Genomic DNA, 15391 nt, shown 5'->3' with positions numbered 1-15391 from the left:
GTCAAGAATCCACTGGGAGCATATATACGAAAATAAAGAAAGAAAGTGAAATAAGAAGTAAGCCACTGTCTGTACATTTCTGTAGAATTCTTCACTTTTTTAAAATTGTACTTTTCTTAAAGTAGTTTTAAAGGTTTATTTTTTACATACATAATTATTATTTGTAGTGAAAATGTTTGTAGCTGCAACAAATACCCGACGATTACCCAATTGACAGAACAGCAATCTGCAGTTATTTTGATAATCGATTAATCGTTATAGTAATTTTTCAAGAAAAAATGTCAAACATTCCCCTGTTCCAGCGTTTTAAATGTCAGGATTTCCTGCTTTTCTTTGTCTCGTCTGAGCGTAAACTGAGTATCCTTGGGTTTTGGACTGTCGGTCTCACTTTGGTCATCCTGATGGCCTGAGGAAAGCAGCTTTGACTTAGTCTCTCGTTTGTTTGAAATAAACTGCATAAATAATCACATATACTAAACCCTAAGGCAAGGTTAACTTTTAAAATAGATATCATGTATAGTGTGTCCTTGATGCTTTCAGTCAGTGTTGAAATACATGTGGGAAAGGATGACATTATTACATTATTATACATTATACATATATGAAGTCATTCTTGAGGTTCTCTAGATTTTTCCCACTTGATATTACATATGTCTCCTATATATCCTACATGGAGGATAATGGTTGAAACACACAGGTTTTTATTGAGGTGGCAGTAGATGTAGAAGTGGTGGGACTGTGGAGTGCTTGAAACATACCCTGTCTTCCTCCTCCGTTCCTAACACAATCTGGAGTCCAAGTCTCTGTGGAGGAGGTCAGAGTCTCTGGCTTCTCTCCAAGTCTTATCCAGGGATGTACCACCTCCACTGGTGCAGTGTTGGGCAGAGTTACATGCTCACCTCCGTATGTATCTGCAGTGGCACTCAGCCAAGGAATTGTTTTCAAATCAAATGTGTCCTGTGGAGTTTTCAGTGGAAGCAAAGTTTTGTTAAATTTCAAGGATTCTCACCAAAACACATGGTAGTTTTAACAAGTATGCTGCAAAGCCATACGGCTTATGACTTGCTATTCTGGTGAAAACAATGGCACCTCTGAATTGGTCTTCCCCCCCCCATTGCTTTTGGGTGCAGTTCTGCCAGACTAAATTTTTTTGCAAAACAGTGTCAGGCTAACAACTCCTTACCAAGTGGTCAGAATTATCAATGTGTAAAAGCAACAGGTTGTCACTTGTTCCTAAAATACATGCCTTGTTACGCTATCAGTAAACTAGGCTGTTGTTGTAATCTTGACAAATGCGAAATGTGGAACAGAAGTAATGTGACATTTTTGATTCGATACTATAGATGTATGGTACGGCTGTTTGGTGACTTTGTGAAATGCAACTGCCTTTCAATGAAGCTGGCTTGTTACTCAAATGAGACAGTGAAGGCAACATGGATGAACGGTGTTAATTTCATCATATTTTAGGGTTACAGCACTACCATGCCACAGGATTGAGTGGACAGGGTATGGTGTAGTTGTTTTATAACCTACATAGTGGGTTACAGGCAGTAGTTTAGGTGCTTAGAAGTGGTCGACCGATATGGGTTTTTCAATGGCCGATGCCGATATTTAGCAAAATATGGTGACTACAATCAAACTAATAAAACAGGGAGTAAAGAATAAACAACAACAAGCTTTCTGGTGTGCTGTGTAAGGGAATCATCTGATAGAGGCATTTGTTTCCAGATTTAGCTGCGGTCAGAGTTTGTTGTCATGAGCTGATTGAGGATCTGCGCTGTGACTGCCAAAGGGCGTGTTACATCACCTGAAAGCCCGCTATGGTTTTTGTGCTTCAAACCCTGTCATCACTTTTCATTCTACTTTTTTACGTCGTACAGGTAAAGCTGCTTGCTCAGGTGCTGGCTGAAATGTTTACATTTGAACTTGAGAAACTGCTTTGTGTGTATGTGCAGGGTTCATTTAGAGTTTTGACAAGGGTGAAGCAGAAGTAACATGCTTGTTCTCTTTTCAACTCTTCCTTGCACTCAGTAAACAACCTCTCCTGCGAGTGGATTGGAGGCTTTAAATTGGAATTCCCTATCTTTTATCTTTCTAGAAATCTGCCTGCCTGTCTCCTTTTTTCTCTTTCTCCCACCATCACTTCTTCACTCTTAAAACGATAGAGGTAATTAGATCCAATATTACTTTGTTGGATTGGTGCCATAAGGGAGCTGATTTTAAGTCTGTTTGAGTGTTTGTACCAATTTAACACATGACTGAGTCACAAGATGCTTTTGACATCTGAAGAACTGTTGTTGGAACCTGAAGAACATTTAAATCAAAGGTTTTTTCAGCCTCATAGGGACCCTCCACTGCCCATTAAAAACCCTTGAAGTATCATGTTTACTTAGAGTGTGAGAGGAGGTGTTCAGCTTGGCCTCAGATGATTTAAGCTCTTGACAGACATCTAAGAGAGATGAAAGAAAGACGTCCTGTCTGCTCCGAGATTGAGACGGCGGGGTATCACTCTGCAGATGCTAGCTTGAAGCTCTCAGCACGCACATGCATGCGTGTACACACGTGCTCACATGTACAAGTACACAGTACAGCAGTAAACACACACACACACAGAAACAAATACACGCACACTCCCTCATCATCTACTCCAGTCTACAAATCAACTCTCCAAGTAAGCCTTCAAGCAGCAGCCACTCTCTGCAGCTACTTTCACACTGAGCACTGCTTTCCTCTTTAGTGGCTGCCAGAAGCTAGCTAGTTAGCAGCGTAGATGTCAAAAAGGAAAGTCCTCTAATTAAACAGAGTGAGTACGAAGCCTCAGTCGTTTGACACTCTTTAATGCTGACTGATGTAGAGTTGAAGCTGTAACTAGAGCCTGACCAATGTATCTATAGGCTGACATGGCAGATATCAACTTTTATTTTATTTTTTTTTTTTTTTAACAATTTAAAGATATTTTCCAAAAGAAAAATCACTGGTAACCCAGTGGTGTATATGCTGCGAATGGTACAGTGGTAGTTTGCAGTTAGGATGATCCATTTCCTTTATTATCTACTGCAAGTCTCCCTATTAGTCCTCATGGGAGCTGTTTTTTAATCACTATTTATACTTTTCCCCTTATTTTTTTATAATGACTTGATCACTGGGAAAGGTTAGTGTCATCATATATTTGTTCAACCTAATATACTGTATCCTGCCTCTGCAGATTTGTCTCTTAAATAACCAAAGAAAGTGTTTGTGTAGATATCAGATGTATCGTCATCCTCTATTGATATTGTTTTGCCCTCAATAATCACATATTTGTCGGGCTCTACTTGTAGCTGAAGGCTTTGACTATATGTCTGTTTATCCACGCTTTAATATGCAGTCACTAGATTTCAGAAACAAGATGGTTGTGATTTGAATTTCATTCTCCCTATCAGTCTCATCAGCTGCTCACGCTAATATGCTGCTGTGTACAAATTAACCCTTTTGCTCTCCTGAACTAAGTATGAACTTAGATATACTCTCAGGCACAAGAGCTTATTGTATGTTCTCAGGTTTGCAAAAGTGGGTAATTACTGTAATACGTGACTTCTGCAGTGAAATAGACATCTTCTTGGTTTCATATATCACTTAGCCCTACCCAGTAAACACAGCTGTATTCCTTGGATTTTGCTCTGATGTGCAACTTTGCTGATGCTTAAGTCACTTGCATGGCTGCCCATCATTGCTTTTAAAGCAACAGCACTCCAACCTTCTTGCCCCTCATTTATTATCACTGGGAACCAAATCACAAAGGAAAGTGCAATCGATGGGGCTACCTGGCAGAGACTCAAGTGCTTAGGAGAGAGCGAGGGGGCACCTAGCCTCCGATACCTCTAAAAGGCTAAATCGATCGCAACCGTTCTGCAACAGTCGGCTGACACAGCAGGCTTTCCACCTCAATGCTGAGGACGTATTGAAAGGACCCCGTTGGTAGGTGTATGCAAGGATGACAACATAGCTATTGTATTTCTGCCACCCCTGGAAGAGAAGGCTTTTATCTGCCTTCAAAATCCCTTTAAAGAGCTTCATTCCCCTGGGAAAGCCCATGCCAAACACAGAACGCACTGGCACTTAAACCTTCCCGTTGAGAAAAAGCCATAAAGTTTATAAAGTCAATTAAGGCTTTTTTAACTGATGTCAGGCAAATTAAAGCTGCTTGGCCCGGCTCCCTGTGAGTATACTGTCAGATGGTAAACCAGGGCCCACTTAGCGTCACAGGGTTCCCCAGGCAGGGCACAGAGCAGTAAGCAGCTTACTTACCCCCAACTCACTTGTGCTTTTTACAGGTTTCCTCAGAGTCCCTGAGTGGGCAGTGACATTTAATTTCACTCACTTACTCATCATGCTGAAGTGCAATCTGGGAGCACTCACAATTAACTGACTACGTTCAAAATAATATTTATTAATTTAAAATGAACTGCGAATTGCAGACATAGTGTGAACCGATACATGTGATGTTGTATTACCGTGGACAGCAGACGTTGTCCCATCTTTACCACCAGTATTTAAACATGTTTGACTTAGATCAGTCGGGCAGTACAGGAGCATATATAATCACCACTTTGAGTCGGAATGTTTTTCTCCGATTTTATTTTCGTACAGCATAATGTAAAACAGCGTGGAGATAATACGATTCCCATAGCTTGCACCAAGGGGTTTTTCCATACTAGGTAAAATATTTTAAAAAGTGATTAAGGTAGCGACAATTTGATCCCAATGGGGACCAGTATGTGGATTTATGGACAAGGATACAGCAGTTTCTGAGGGTAGTTTGGGTGCTTTTAGCTCTTACTCTAGACACGCTCATTACTATAAATGTTAGCCCTTGGAGTTGGGTATGTCCTAATTCTAATTCTTCTCCCTAATATGGAGTTGCATTTCCGTTGGAGTACATTTTTCATTCTTGCATAATTTACGGGATGGCTGGTTTCTGGAAAAGCACCTTTCCACATAGCTGAGGCTCTTTCCAAGTTTTTGTCACACTTATTATAAACCATAGAATTTAATTAAAATTGACTTGCGTTTGTGCCAAGACTCTCTGTCTCGCTGTCTGAGGACAGCAAGAGGTTTTGCTTCAGCTTCTATAAACCATGTGAAAACTGTTTTTGTTCATGGTAATTTAAGGCATTTTAAAGTAGAGCAGTGGGTGTTGAGTGTGTGGATGGTGATCAAGGTTTCAACCCGCCTCATCTCTGGCACTGATGATATTAGTTATACAGGTGTGTTATAAGAGAGGCAGTCTCATGTCTTCCTCTCCTCTCCACTAGGGAGGGGTTTCAATTGAATCAAAATCACTTAACAAATCTTTTTAGCTACTCTGTTTGGTGCACATTACAATGTTGTATGTCTCTATATCATATCTAAACCACAGAGATTCTGCTGTGCTTTGTGCTCGTGTTTGGGCTTTCACCATATATTTTGTCACTGCTCTGTGACATTAATTAAAACTGCATGTGCTCCTCACTGGACGGCTGTGCTACAGTTGCAGAAGCTAAAGTAAAACCAACACAGAGGAAAGGTACTCTTATCATTCAGCAACTATCAGCTAAATACATCGCTGATTTTTCTGCATGCATGGTGCACATAATGTCACCTGAATGTCACACAATCTGACGGGTCACCGAATACAGTGTAACACCGGCGGTAGGCTGAGGCGGAGCACTGGTCCTTCTCAAGATAGAAGTTCAACATAATTGACTTGTCATTGCCCCCTTTCTTGTGAATACCCCTCAGGCAATTATTGCATTTTAGTAGTTGTTTCCTTGACTTTGGTAAACTTTTTAATTTTGAAGTTCAGGCGGTCTTTTTCTTTGTTTATTTTTACTTTGCTGATGCCTGCAGTGTCAGTAGACGATCTAAGAGAGATTGTGAATGAAAGATTTGATAAGGGATTCATTGGCTGCACAGCTTAAAGAATCTCTCCTCACATCTCCTCTCATCTCTCCCCTCTTCGTCATCTTCTCCTCCCCACCCCCTTTCTTTCCCTCCTCTTCTCATCCACTTCTCCATCTCCTCTTCTTCTCCTTGTCCCACCTCTCCGTCTACTTTAATCTCCTCTTCTATGGTCTCCCCGCTTGCCCTCTTCTTCCACTTCCTCCTGTCCTTTCCTGTCCTCACCTCTCCTTGTTTCCTCTCTTGCATTCACATCTCCTCCATCTCCTCCCCTCCACTCTCATCTCCCATCTTTTTTCCCCTCTCCTCTTCCCCTTGTCTCTTCTCATCTCCTCTGTTCTGTCTTGTTTCCATTTCTCTCCTCTACCTCCCCCCTCTCCTGTCCTCTCTTTCAACTTCTTTTCTCTCCTCTCCTCTTCTCTTACTCTCCCCTGCCCTCTGGTCTCTTTTCCTTTCCTCCTCTCCTATATTCTCCTCTTGTCTTCTCCTTCTTTCTTTACGACTTTTTCCTCTCCTCTTTCTCCTCCATTGCCTCTCCTATTCCCCTCCCCTCCTCTGTCTTGTTTCCTCTCCTCGCCATCTCCTCTCCTCTACCTAATCCCTTCTCCTCACTCACAGACACTTACACTTGTAATTCCCAGCCAGATCCGTCGGAGTCAAAGCTGCGATTTGAGTCGCCAGCGACAGGGCGGATTAGCAGAGGAATCTTGAGTGAAGGCACATTTTCGCTCCACTTCCTATATTCCCCGTCTCTCCTCCTGGTTCTGTGTGTGTGTGTCTTTTATTCTAAGTCGCCATTATCTCAAAAGCCCCTCATCAGAAAGCAACGCAAGGGTTCTTAATGTGCTCGGAGAGCACGGTGGTCATGTTTTTAATCGTAGATGAAACGGGTTAAATGGCTCAAAAGCAGATGAATACCTCATCTTATTCATATAATAATATAATTACAAGATTAGCTTGATTTTTCTATAATGTTTAATGGATCAAAAAAACCTCCCCAATCGGCTTTAATGTGGAGATAATGCAACAGAATTAATTAATATAGAGATGCCAATTATCAAGCTTGATAAGCCTGGAGACACCCCGTTGTTTGATGGCCTACATTTGAAAAATCCCAAGTGTAAACAGATTACGAGTTGTTGCATCCGATGTGTCACCGAACGACTGCCGAGCAATGATGTATTGAAGTTACAAAAATCCATTCACTTTTAATTGAATCAATCTGCAACAGGCCTATGATGTTAATCTATGAATACATTTTGTGACTAAAGGATTTCAGGTCAGGGAATGTCTTTTGGTGGCCCGAGCCAGGATCTGTCTTGACATGACACACAGAGATACTTTAGTTAGAGCTCCTCTTGTGGCAAAGTTTCAGTGGAGCAGAATTTTAATGAAGCGATTTCGATGAAAAATTCAGCTTTTTTTTTTTCCTTCTTTCACTTATGTCTTTCACCCTTCTACTGAGGACAGCTTCTTTGATCTGATTTGGACGAAAGGGATAACGGGAGCATGTTGAAGGGAATCTGAGAAAGGCAGACAGGGAAGGATGGAAGAGATGGAATAACAGCCCTTCATCCATGTCATTTAAACATACTATCATCATGTCCTGGTAGCGGAGAGATCTCCGTCCCTTTTACTATTGTTCTGTTTTTAAAGGAGTAAGCTAATGGTGGAGCTGCTGTCTTCCACTGCTACGACGTAATTATTTCTCAGATATGCACCAAGTCATCTCTGTATAATCTTTGGTTATTTTATCACAGAAATCCAAACTGATAGGGTTATTTAAAAGTTGATGGTGAAAAAAGCATCAGATACTGTCGGGATGAAAGCTGCAGATACTAATGAGTTATACTCCTCAGCATGGGACTCTGGGATGTATTTTTCTCTAAAGGACAGTGGAGGACAAAGACAGAAGTGAGACTTACTATAACAATGCTAGCACTGTCCCTACAGGAAGAAAAAGTGAGAGATGGTAGATAATTCTACAATTTTACAGGTTATTAATAAACAAAACAAGTGAGATATTTTGTGTTTTCTGAATGTCTGAAATTAAAGTCAATATTAAATCATTGAAAGTCAAGTGCTTTACATAGTAAATTAAAATACAAATAAGTAATTAGAAACCCTAACAAATTAAAAGCAATTTTATAGTTAGGGTAGTGAATGACACATGAAACATTTTTGTGATTTTATAGATGGCTGACATTCATTAGCCATTTGGCTGGTGCACAAAAAAGTTAATTTTGCACTATTATAACCCTTGATTTATTTATAATATTTTTACATTGTCCCCGCTTCGTCTAATTGTCAATTTTTAGATAGCGAAAAAACACAATTTTTATTTTTAGGTGATTATACACAAATGGAAACATACCTATGAATTTTATATTCTATTTCTGCCAACAGATCCTCCTAAATATAACACACCGTACCTTCAAAAAACATTTAAAAAAACCACAGACCCAAATCTTTTCAGTTTGCTATAACATAAGGCAAAGAGAGCTTTCCAAATTATTTTGATTAGTAATCAATTATGATAATTGCTGCTGAGTATTTTTCTGTTGATTATTCAAATAATTGTTTTTAGAAGAATTTTAACATCTGATGACACCCACAGTTTCACAAGCTTGGAAAACTAAACGCATTTATGTCAAACTGCAGTACAACTCATTTCAGTTCATAAACAAAATCTGTATATGAATCAGAAATGAGCAAAAAAAGATACTCTGACACATCCATCATGCTTAGCTGAGGTTACATGGACTGGAATCGGATTTGTTTTTGACTTCCCCCTCCCCCCAATTGCCAAAATGTTTAATCTCTCAAGATGACAGGTTGCCAAAACTCTGTCCAATAAACAGGCTTCTTGTGAGTCCATCTGACTTTCGTTTACAAGCCCCGGTTCACTTGTAATTGGGCAGTGTGAGCAGACCTGCATTGCTGGCAACTAGCCTGTGGTTTGAAAAACTGATTTTCACCCTGGCCTTGTCCTCTGCCCAGATGTGGGTGTAAGTGCACCTGAGTAGCTTCCTGCCAGTTGGAAGCGGTTATTATACATGACTTCTCTGTGATTCCCACATGCCACCGACCCTGCACACAATATATGTGCATGCAGCGACGTTCTGAATTGACGTCTGCAAGGCACTGATTGGACTTTTTCTCCTCAGATGCTACTTCAGATGCCCAAGACTTGGCTCTGAATTGGGCTGACACCGGGTACCTGATCCGATCACATCTCTTTAATTTAATCAGTAACCTCCTCTCTGTGTCAGGATAAATGAGGTTGTATGTCAGCTGAGCATTCATGCGCATCTTTTTTTTAGGCTTTAATCTTATTTTTAGAAGGTTTCTTGTCACATTATTGTTGACGCTGCTCCTCTCCAACTTCTTGTAATGTCTCAAAGCAACTTCTCACGTAAGTCAGGAAATGTCTAAATCTGTTTAAAAAACCAAAATTGTAGAGTGATCTTCGGCTAACGTTAGCTCAACATAAATGTCGCTGTTAATAACCTGATTCACAGTAATCGCTGCCTTCATAGTTAAAGTGGTTGTAGCATCAGCTGTAGGACAGATGACAGAAGTGACATCCCAAGGAAACTTCACACAACATGTAAGGGAAGTGATGCTTTTTCTCTGCTCAACACGACACTAAGCCATCATTTAACTTTATCTCCTGTTTTTATTGTGCCATAGTAGTTCCGTGTGTGTGTGGTGTGTGTGTGTGTGTGTGCGCGCATCAGAGAGAGTTTAATGGAGGTGGGCTGGAGTTTTTAGCCCGTGCAAGGCTCTATTGGTCAGAAAAAATAATTGAGTACAATAAAAACGCCTCATTCTAATGTAACTAAAACACAGTGATACTTATTTTCCGATTATTATGATTATTATATTCCATTTGTGCCAATAGATTCTGCAAAATTAATATAACACATTAAACTGATAATGAAAATTGTGATTAGTTGCAGCCTTAATCAACAGCAACATTAGCTCATTGCAGCAAATTGAACCGAGCAAAATAGCGAACTATGGATCGGTCACTCTGGACCAATACCCGCTCTCTAATCAGGTTAGTACTGGTGCCGATACACTCCTCAACATAAAAACACACCTATTCATGTGCAGACACACATTTACAAGTTCACACGCAGACATGTACAACAGACCATAAACACAGCTGCAAGCACTCGTGTGCACACACATTTCAGCTCACAGCATCTCACTGCATCTCCTCTGTGCACGCCAATCTCCATTTCAACCCCATCTCGGGTCACTGTTCTTTTCCACTCTCTCCTCCGCCAATCCGCCGTTGTCTGCCAGCATTTTCAGGTTATATGAAGCAGGTAGGCAGTCTGCCAGTCTGCAGGAGGCCTTCGGAGACAGGAGCTCAGACAGCGCTTCCTTGTTTACTTTCATGAGTTGTTGACTGGCCACCCTGCCGTGGCTGATGCAGTGTCAGAGCGTGTCAGAAAAGGCCTACTGCGGATTGAAAAGGCATCAAAACATTATTGTGGGGCCCGGCCGTTGAGTGGCAGTCCAAGAAATGAGGGAGTGCATCCTCTGGATACTTGTAGAGGTGTGTGTGTCTGTGTTTGTGTGTGTGTGTGTGTGTGTGTGTGAAAGCCTCGCACTGGTTCAGAGCTCCTTTCCTCTGCTTTGTTCTCTGTAGTATACTCTTTTTCCAAACATCGTATTATAGGTGTGAAGGATTAGAGTTACGCTAATTGCGAGGTTATGAATGGAATTATGTCTCCCTGAGGTTGCAGAACCGTTTCTGTGATAATAGCAGTCTTGTTATTCATATATCAAGATATGCCAGCGAGCCTTTTATAATGAATGTGCCGTGAAGACTTCGCTGCCTCCGTTGTATTATTTCCAGTGTGAAAAATGTAGAGATCTTATGTCTGGTTTCAAAGAAAGCAGCTTTTTGGGGAAGAATCCGGGTTCAAAAGCAGCAAATTTAGTCTTTGAAGCCAAATCTGCTCGTTTATGCTTGAACACAGAGATGATGACAAAATTGCAACAATTTTTTGTGTAAAAAAAAAAAAAAGGGCCAGTGTCGTATTCTTTGTTTAAAAAAGTATTTGACTGAAATTACAAACGCTTGTGGAATCATCTCATTAATACGGAGTAGATGATGACCGAGTTATTTCAAGACTTGCTCGTCAGAGTAATGAGGCGTAGCCCATGTAATACACACACATTCACAGGCACACAGACACAGACGCAGACACAGACAGAATCAAAGTGAAAGTCAAAGAGAGAGAGAGAGAGAGAGAGAGAAAAAGTGGGAGAAAGGAGAGAGAGAAAAGAGTGAGAGAGCTTAAAAAGCAATGAGAGCCCCCCAGAGAGAGAGAGACAGAGACAGAGAGAGAGAGAGAGAGAGACTGGAAGGCTTCCAAATGTTCCACTCTGGAATATCTTCAAGGACAATCAGCTAAACAGTTAATATTAAGAGAGCTGTGTGAAATCGATTGCTCAAGGTGTTATCTGCGCTGCAAAAATGGCTGGTAATTAGTCATGGCTAAAGGAGTGTTACCGAGAGAGTGAGATGGATTTAATCTTAATAGATTTCACTGCACTGCAGATACAGTAGCTCCTGAGTGAAAGAGCTCTCCTCTTTCTCTCTCTGGCCATGAATCAGAAGAAAGGCAGCTGAGCAAGTAGCTGTGATGTACTGCTGTTGCTAAATTTACCTGAACCTTCAAATGTAGATGTTTTTGCCCGAGTTACTTGTTCAAAGGCAGCACATATTTGGCAGCTGTACCTGTTTTTATTCTGGCTCTTCAGCAGCAGCGGCTCGGGAGCCATTATTTGTTTATGTATACAGCTTGTGCAATGAGGTACTTCAGTCCATGGCAGCTGTTGACTTAGAGATCTTGACAAAGCATTCAGAGGTAATCAGCAGACAAAGCCCTCAGTGACTGACAGGGAGATTGGGTTGTTTGCTCCTCTGTGATATACCTGTACACCCCCTGGAGCAGGCCAGATGTGTTGGTTTAGCGATTAGCAGAGGCTAGGAGTGATGAAGTCAACTAAAGCACTATTTGTTGAGCGGTCAGCGGGCAGGTGGGAAACTGTCTATTATATGTTAGAGAAAGAAATTCCTGAAGTAAAATGTGGCTTTGAAACGTTTATTAATCCTCGTCCAATACAAACTCTAAACATGCTGTTAAAGAAAAAGGCAGGTGTTATTTTATGTTGTTCTTATTGTTAGCAAAATCCATTAATAAAACAATGTCCTGTCTATGGGACTCAACCCCAGGCCCATTTTTAGTTTATCTTTAATATTTGGCAGCGCTAGCGGCGTAGCTGTGGGTATGGCAGTGTTGGTGATTCAGTCCATTACTTTGGTTCCGACTGAAATGTTGAATGGATTGTCATAACACTTTGTACAGACATTCAGGGTGAATGAACTCTAAGGATTGTGGCGATCCCCTCACTTTTTATCTGGTGCACCTGCAGGTCATTTTTTTAATTTATCCAGTACTCTGGTTTATGACCAAATACATGCAAAACTCTTGGTTGTACTTTGTTTTTAATGCTAATTAACATATGTTAGCATTCTAACATGCTAAACCAAGTTATTGAACATGCTAAACATCAGCATGTTAGCATTGTCACTGTGTGCAAAATGAAAACAATAGACACATAAACCCCTTGTACATTTCTGTGTAATGTGAATGCTGTATTTCCACTGTGAAGTGATTTGTGACTAAAGATAAAATAGTTGCCGCTGCGGTAACTTTCCAAACTTGTAAAATCATGTCTGCGAGTATTATAAATTGCTGTGTAGCAACACAGCCCCACCAACACAACCTCCTGTGCCATTTTATATATATAATCCTACTATCATATATTGAGTATACACCACTATTTATTATTGACTATGAGCTTATCAATTACTACGCACATAGACGCTGCCTAGCTGGCTGGTAGACTAATAGGATCAGTATGCTCCCTCTACACCCTCGCACTGTAGTTTTTAGCAGGATATTACTCAAACAGGAGTAAATAGTGAATCTGTTTGATTATTTTCATCTGCGGATTAACTGTCGAACTCTAAACTAGAGTGGTTGTGTTCATCGTAATGAAGAAACATGTCAGCCAATGCAACAGTGTGACACATTGATGTGTTCTCTGTATGTTTTTAGACAATGGAGTTTTTAAGGCACAGAGGGATATCAGTCTTTGTCTTTGGTTACACAGATAATACTTGTTAGTAGGTTCAATTCTTTAAAGGCGATTGTTTGACAATAGGAAAAAGCTCATTTCTGTCCACACTCATCTTCGGCATTAGTTGTGACACTCATCTAAAAATCTCTTCAGTAACATTAAAATGATTGTATTATTTGTTATGCAACAAATATTTTAACTTTGCTTTGGATTGTTTTCAGGTTAACTTGGACTAATACTGAATTTAAAGATGGGAAACATAGTTTCTCATAGGACTTCCTGCTGAGCAGAACCTCCCTGTTCATTTTCTCATGCCAGCAGTGAAACAGCACAGTCATTAGCGACGAGATTACATCTGGAATCCGTTTTTTCCTCAGTAATATGGTTAAGTAAATTATATTTTACAAGGACTAACAGTGGTCTGGGCAATGTGAAGTTTATGTTGTGTTGATAGCTTGAGCTTAAGAAGTGCTGATGGGGGGAAAAACTTGTTTTGTAGCACAGTTTAGAAGCTCAAATCTGGCTCCATGGGACTTTTTCAGTACTAGAGCTACATGCAACTTTAATATCCCGTAAGCCATGAATGATTTGTTTTCTGCTGAAAGTGTAATTGCTTTGTTGTTTGTTTTGTCAGTTGTTTGACCTTTTAATCTTTTGTAAACTTGTAGTTTAATTGTTTTACTCTGACCTTCATATTTGTTGTTTTTTTGCATAAAAAAATATGTAATTTTTCTCTTTCTGTAATTTTTTCCTGCAGAAGCTCAAGCAGAAGAACCAGCAGCTGAAGCAGATTATGGACCAGCTCCGCAACCTCATCTGGGAGATCAACTCCATGCTGGCTGTCAGGAGCTGAGCCACACACGCTCGAATAAAAATTCATATATAACACACACACACACACACTCATACATTTACTATAAATAATGGAGAAGAAGATACAGTCGGTAACTGGACATGTGACAGGCTCCCACAGACGAGCAGAGGCTGCACTTTACAGAAGAAATGGGGACTTTGGCAATATCAACCCCGTTTCCTGAAGATGTGAAATAATAAAGGCAAAAAAGAGAGGAGACAAATGAACACACCCACAGCTAGAGAGGTGAGGAGACACCCGATAAAACACTGGGAGAGAGGGTGCCGGTGACATCAGTGTGGACGATGGCAGACAATATTCTGTCTACCTCAATATTCTACAATCAGCATTATGACTAAATTAATCAGAAGAGTTGATATATTATGTTTTATCTATTTGTAGGTACTAGCTCAATAGAGGGATTATGCCTGTAGAGACACATTGATATATTATATCTAATCATTTCATTCTGTATATCTGTTACTTGTCGATTTCATAGTATTAGAAGTGTGTTAAGTCCTAAATTTGAAAGGTTTTTATACGGCCCCTAAAAACTAATAAGAAAGACATACACTGTGGCACAATTATGAATCTTATTCTTACTATATTGATCTGCTTTTTTATTTGATGTAATATGTAAACTCGTAAGTATTCAGCTCTGATTGGACATGGTATTACAATACCTTGTGAAGGATTCTGCTCAACTATAAATCTCGCTGTGATTTTTAAAAAAAGTCAACGCAAGTTTGTGCTGTCGTTTTCATTAATCTGTGTATCTGTTGTGTATCGTGCCTGTTATTTTATCAAGCATCTCAGAGTCACTCCTAAGAAAAGTCTAGGACTAAAAAAACCTCAGTTTAGTAGTTTTATGACACTTGCAGAGACGTGTTGACAATTGTTGGTTGAAATATTTAACAAAGGTAACATTCAAAAGCAGCACTTTTATGTTTATCGGTAAGTGCAAATTGGCATATAAATGCAAAAATATGATGCCAAAACCACTTTTAGAGCTTAGATCTTTTGTTATTTATTAGTAAGCTATTCTTATGAGGCTGTAAGTAAACAATGACAAACCACTCAGCTAGCTTAAACAATAAATGTAGTATATAACATTTAAACTAATTGACAGTTTGATTCAGATGTGTGACATATCCTAGTCAGCCTTAATCCAATCCCATCTCTTTACAATGCCTACATTGCTTGTTCTCGTAAACATGGCTGTGGGCATTAAAAATGAACTATCTTCAAGCTACACGCCCTGTGAACTTCTGTATTCTTACAGGTGGGAAAGATGATTTATTTGGGAGCTGTAGCCCAACCCATACTGACTTTATGAGGTTTATACTGACATCGATATTGAAAATAAAAAAAAATAAAAAATAGTAATATGTTTTTTTTTTTTACGTAACATAAACAATCTTCATACTGAGTGGGACATTTTACAGTGTA

The 15391-nt window shown here is 39.9% G+C and overlaps 1 protein-coding gene across 1 annotated transcript in view; it reads left to right on the top strand.

The window, feature by feature from the left end:
• The window catches only part of med30 (mediator complex subunit 30), a 35024-nt gene extending 20338 nt beyond the window's left edge, over window positions 1-14686 (top strand). Inside the window, exon 5 of the mRNA XM_035681630.1 lies at window positions 13847-14686. Within this exon, the coding sequence (XP_035537523.1) occupies window positions 13847-13942 (96 nt within the window). The 3' untranslated portion in view covers window positions 13943-14686. The remainder of the gene's footprint in view (window positions 1-13846) is intronic.
• Window positions 14687-15391: the final 705 nt, after the last annotated feature.

This window comes from Morone saxatilis, unplaced genomic scaffold (assembly GCF_004916995.1).
Source record: "Morone saxatilis isolate NCDOM2014 unplaced genomic scaffold, NCSU_SB_2.0 Contig9, whole genome shotgun sequence".
Classification (NCBI taxonomy): domain Eukaryota; kingdom Metazoa; phylum Chordata; class Actinopteri; family Moronidae; genus Morone; species Morone saxatilis.
The sequence above is the reverse complement of the archived record's forward strand: the minus strand, read 5'-3'. Positions and strand labels throughout refer to the sequence as shown.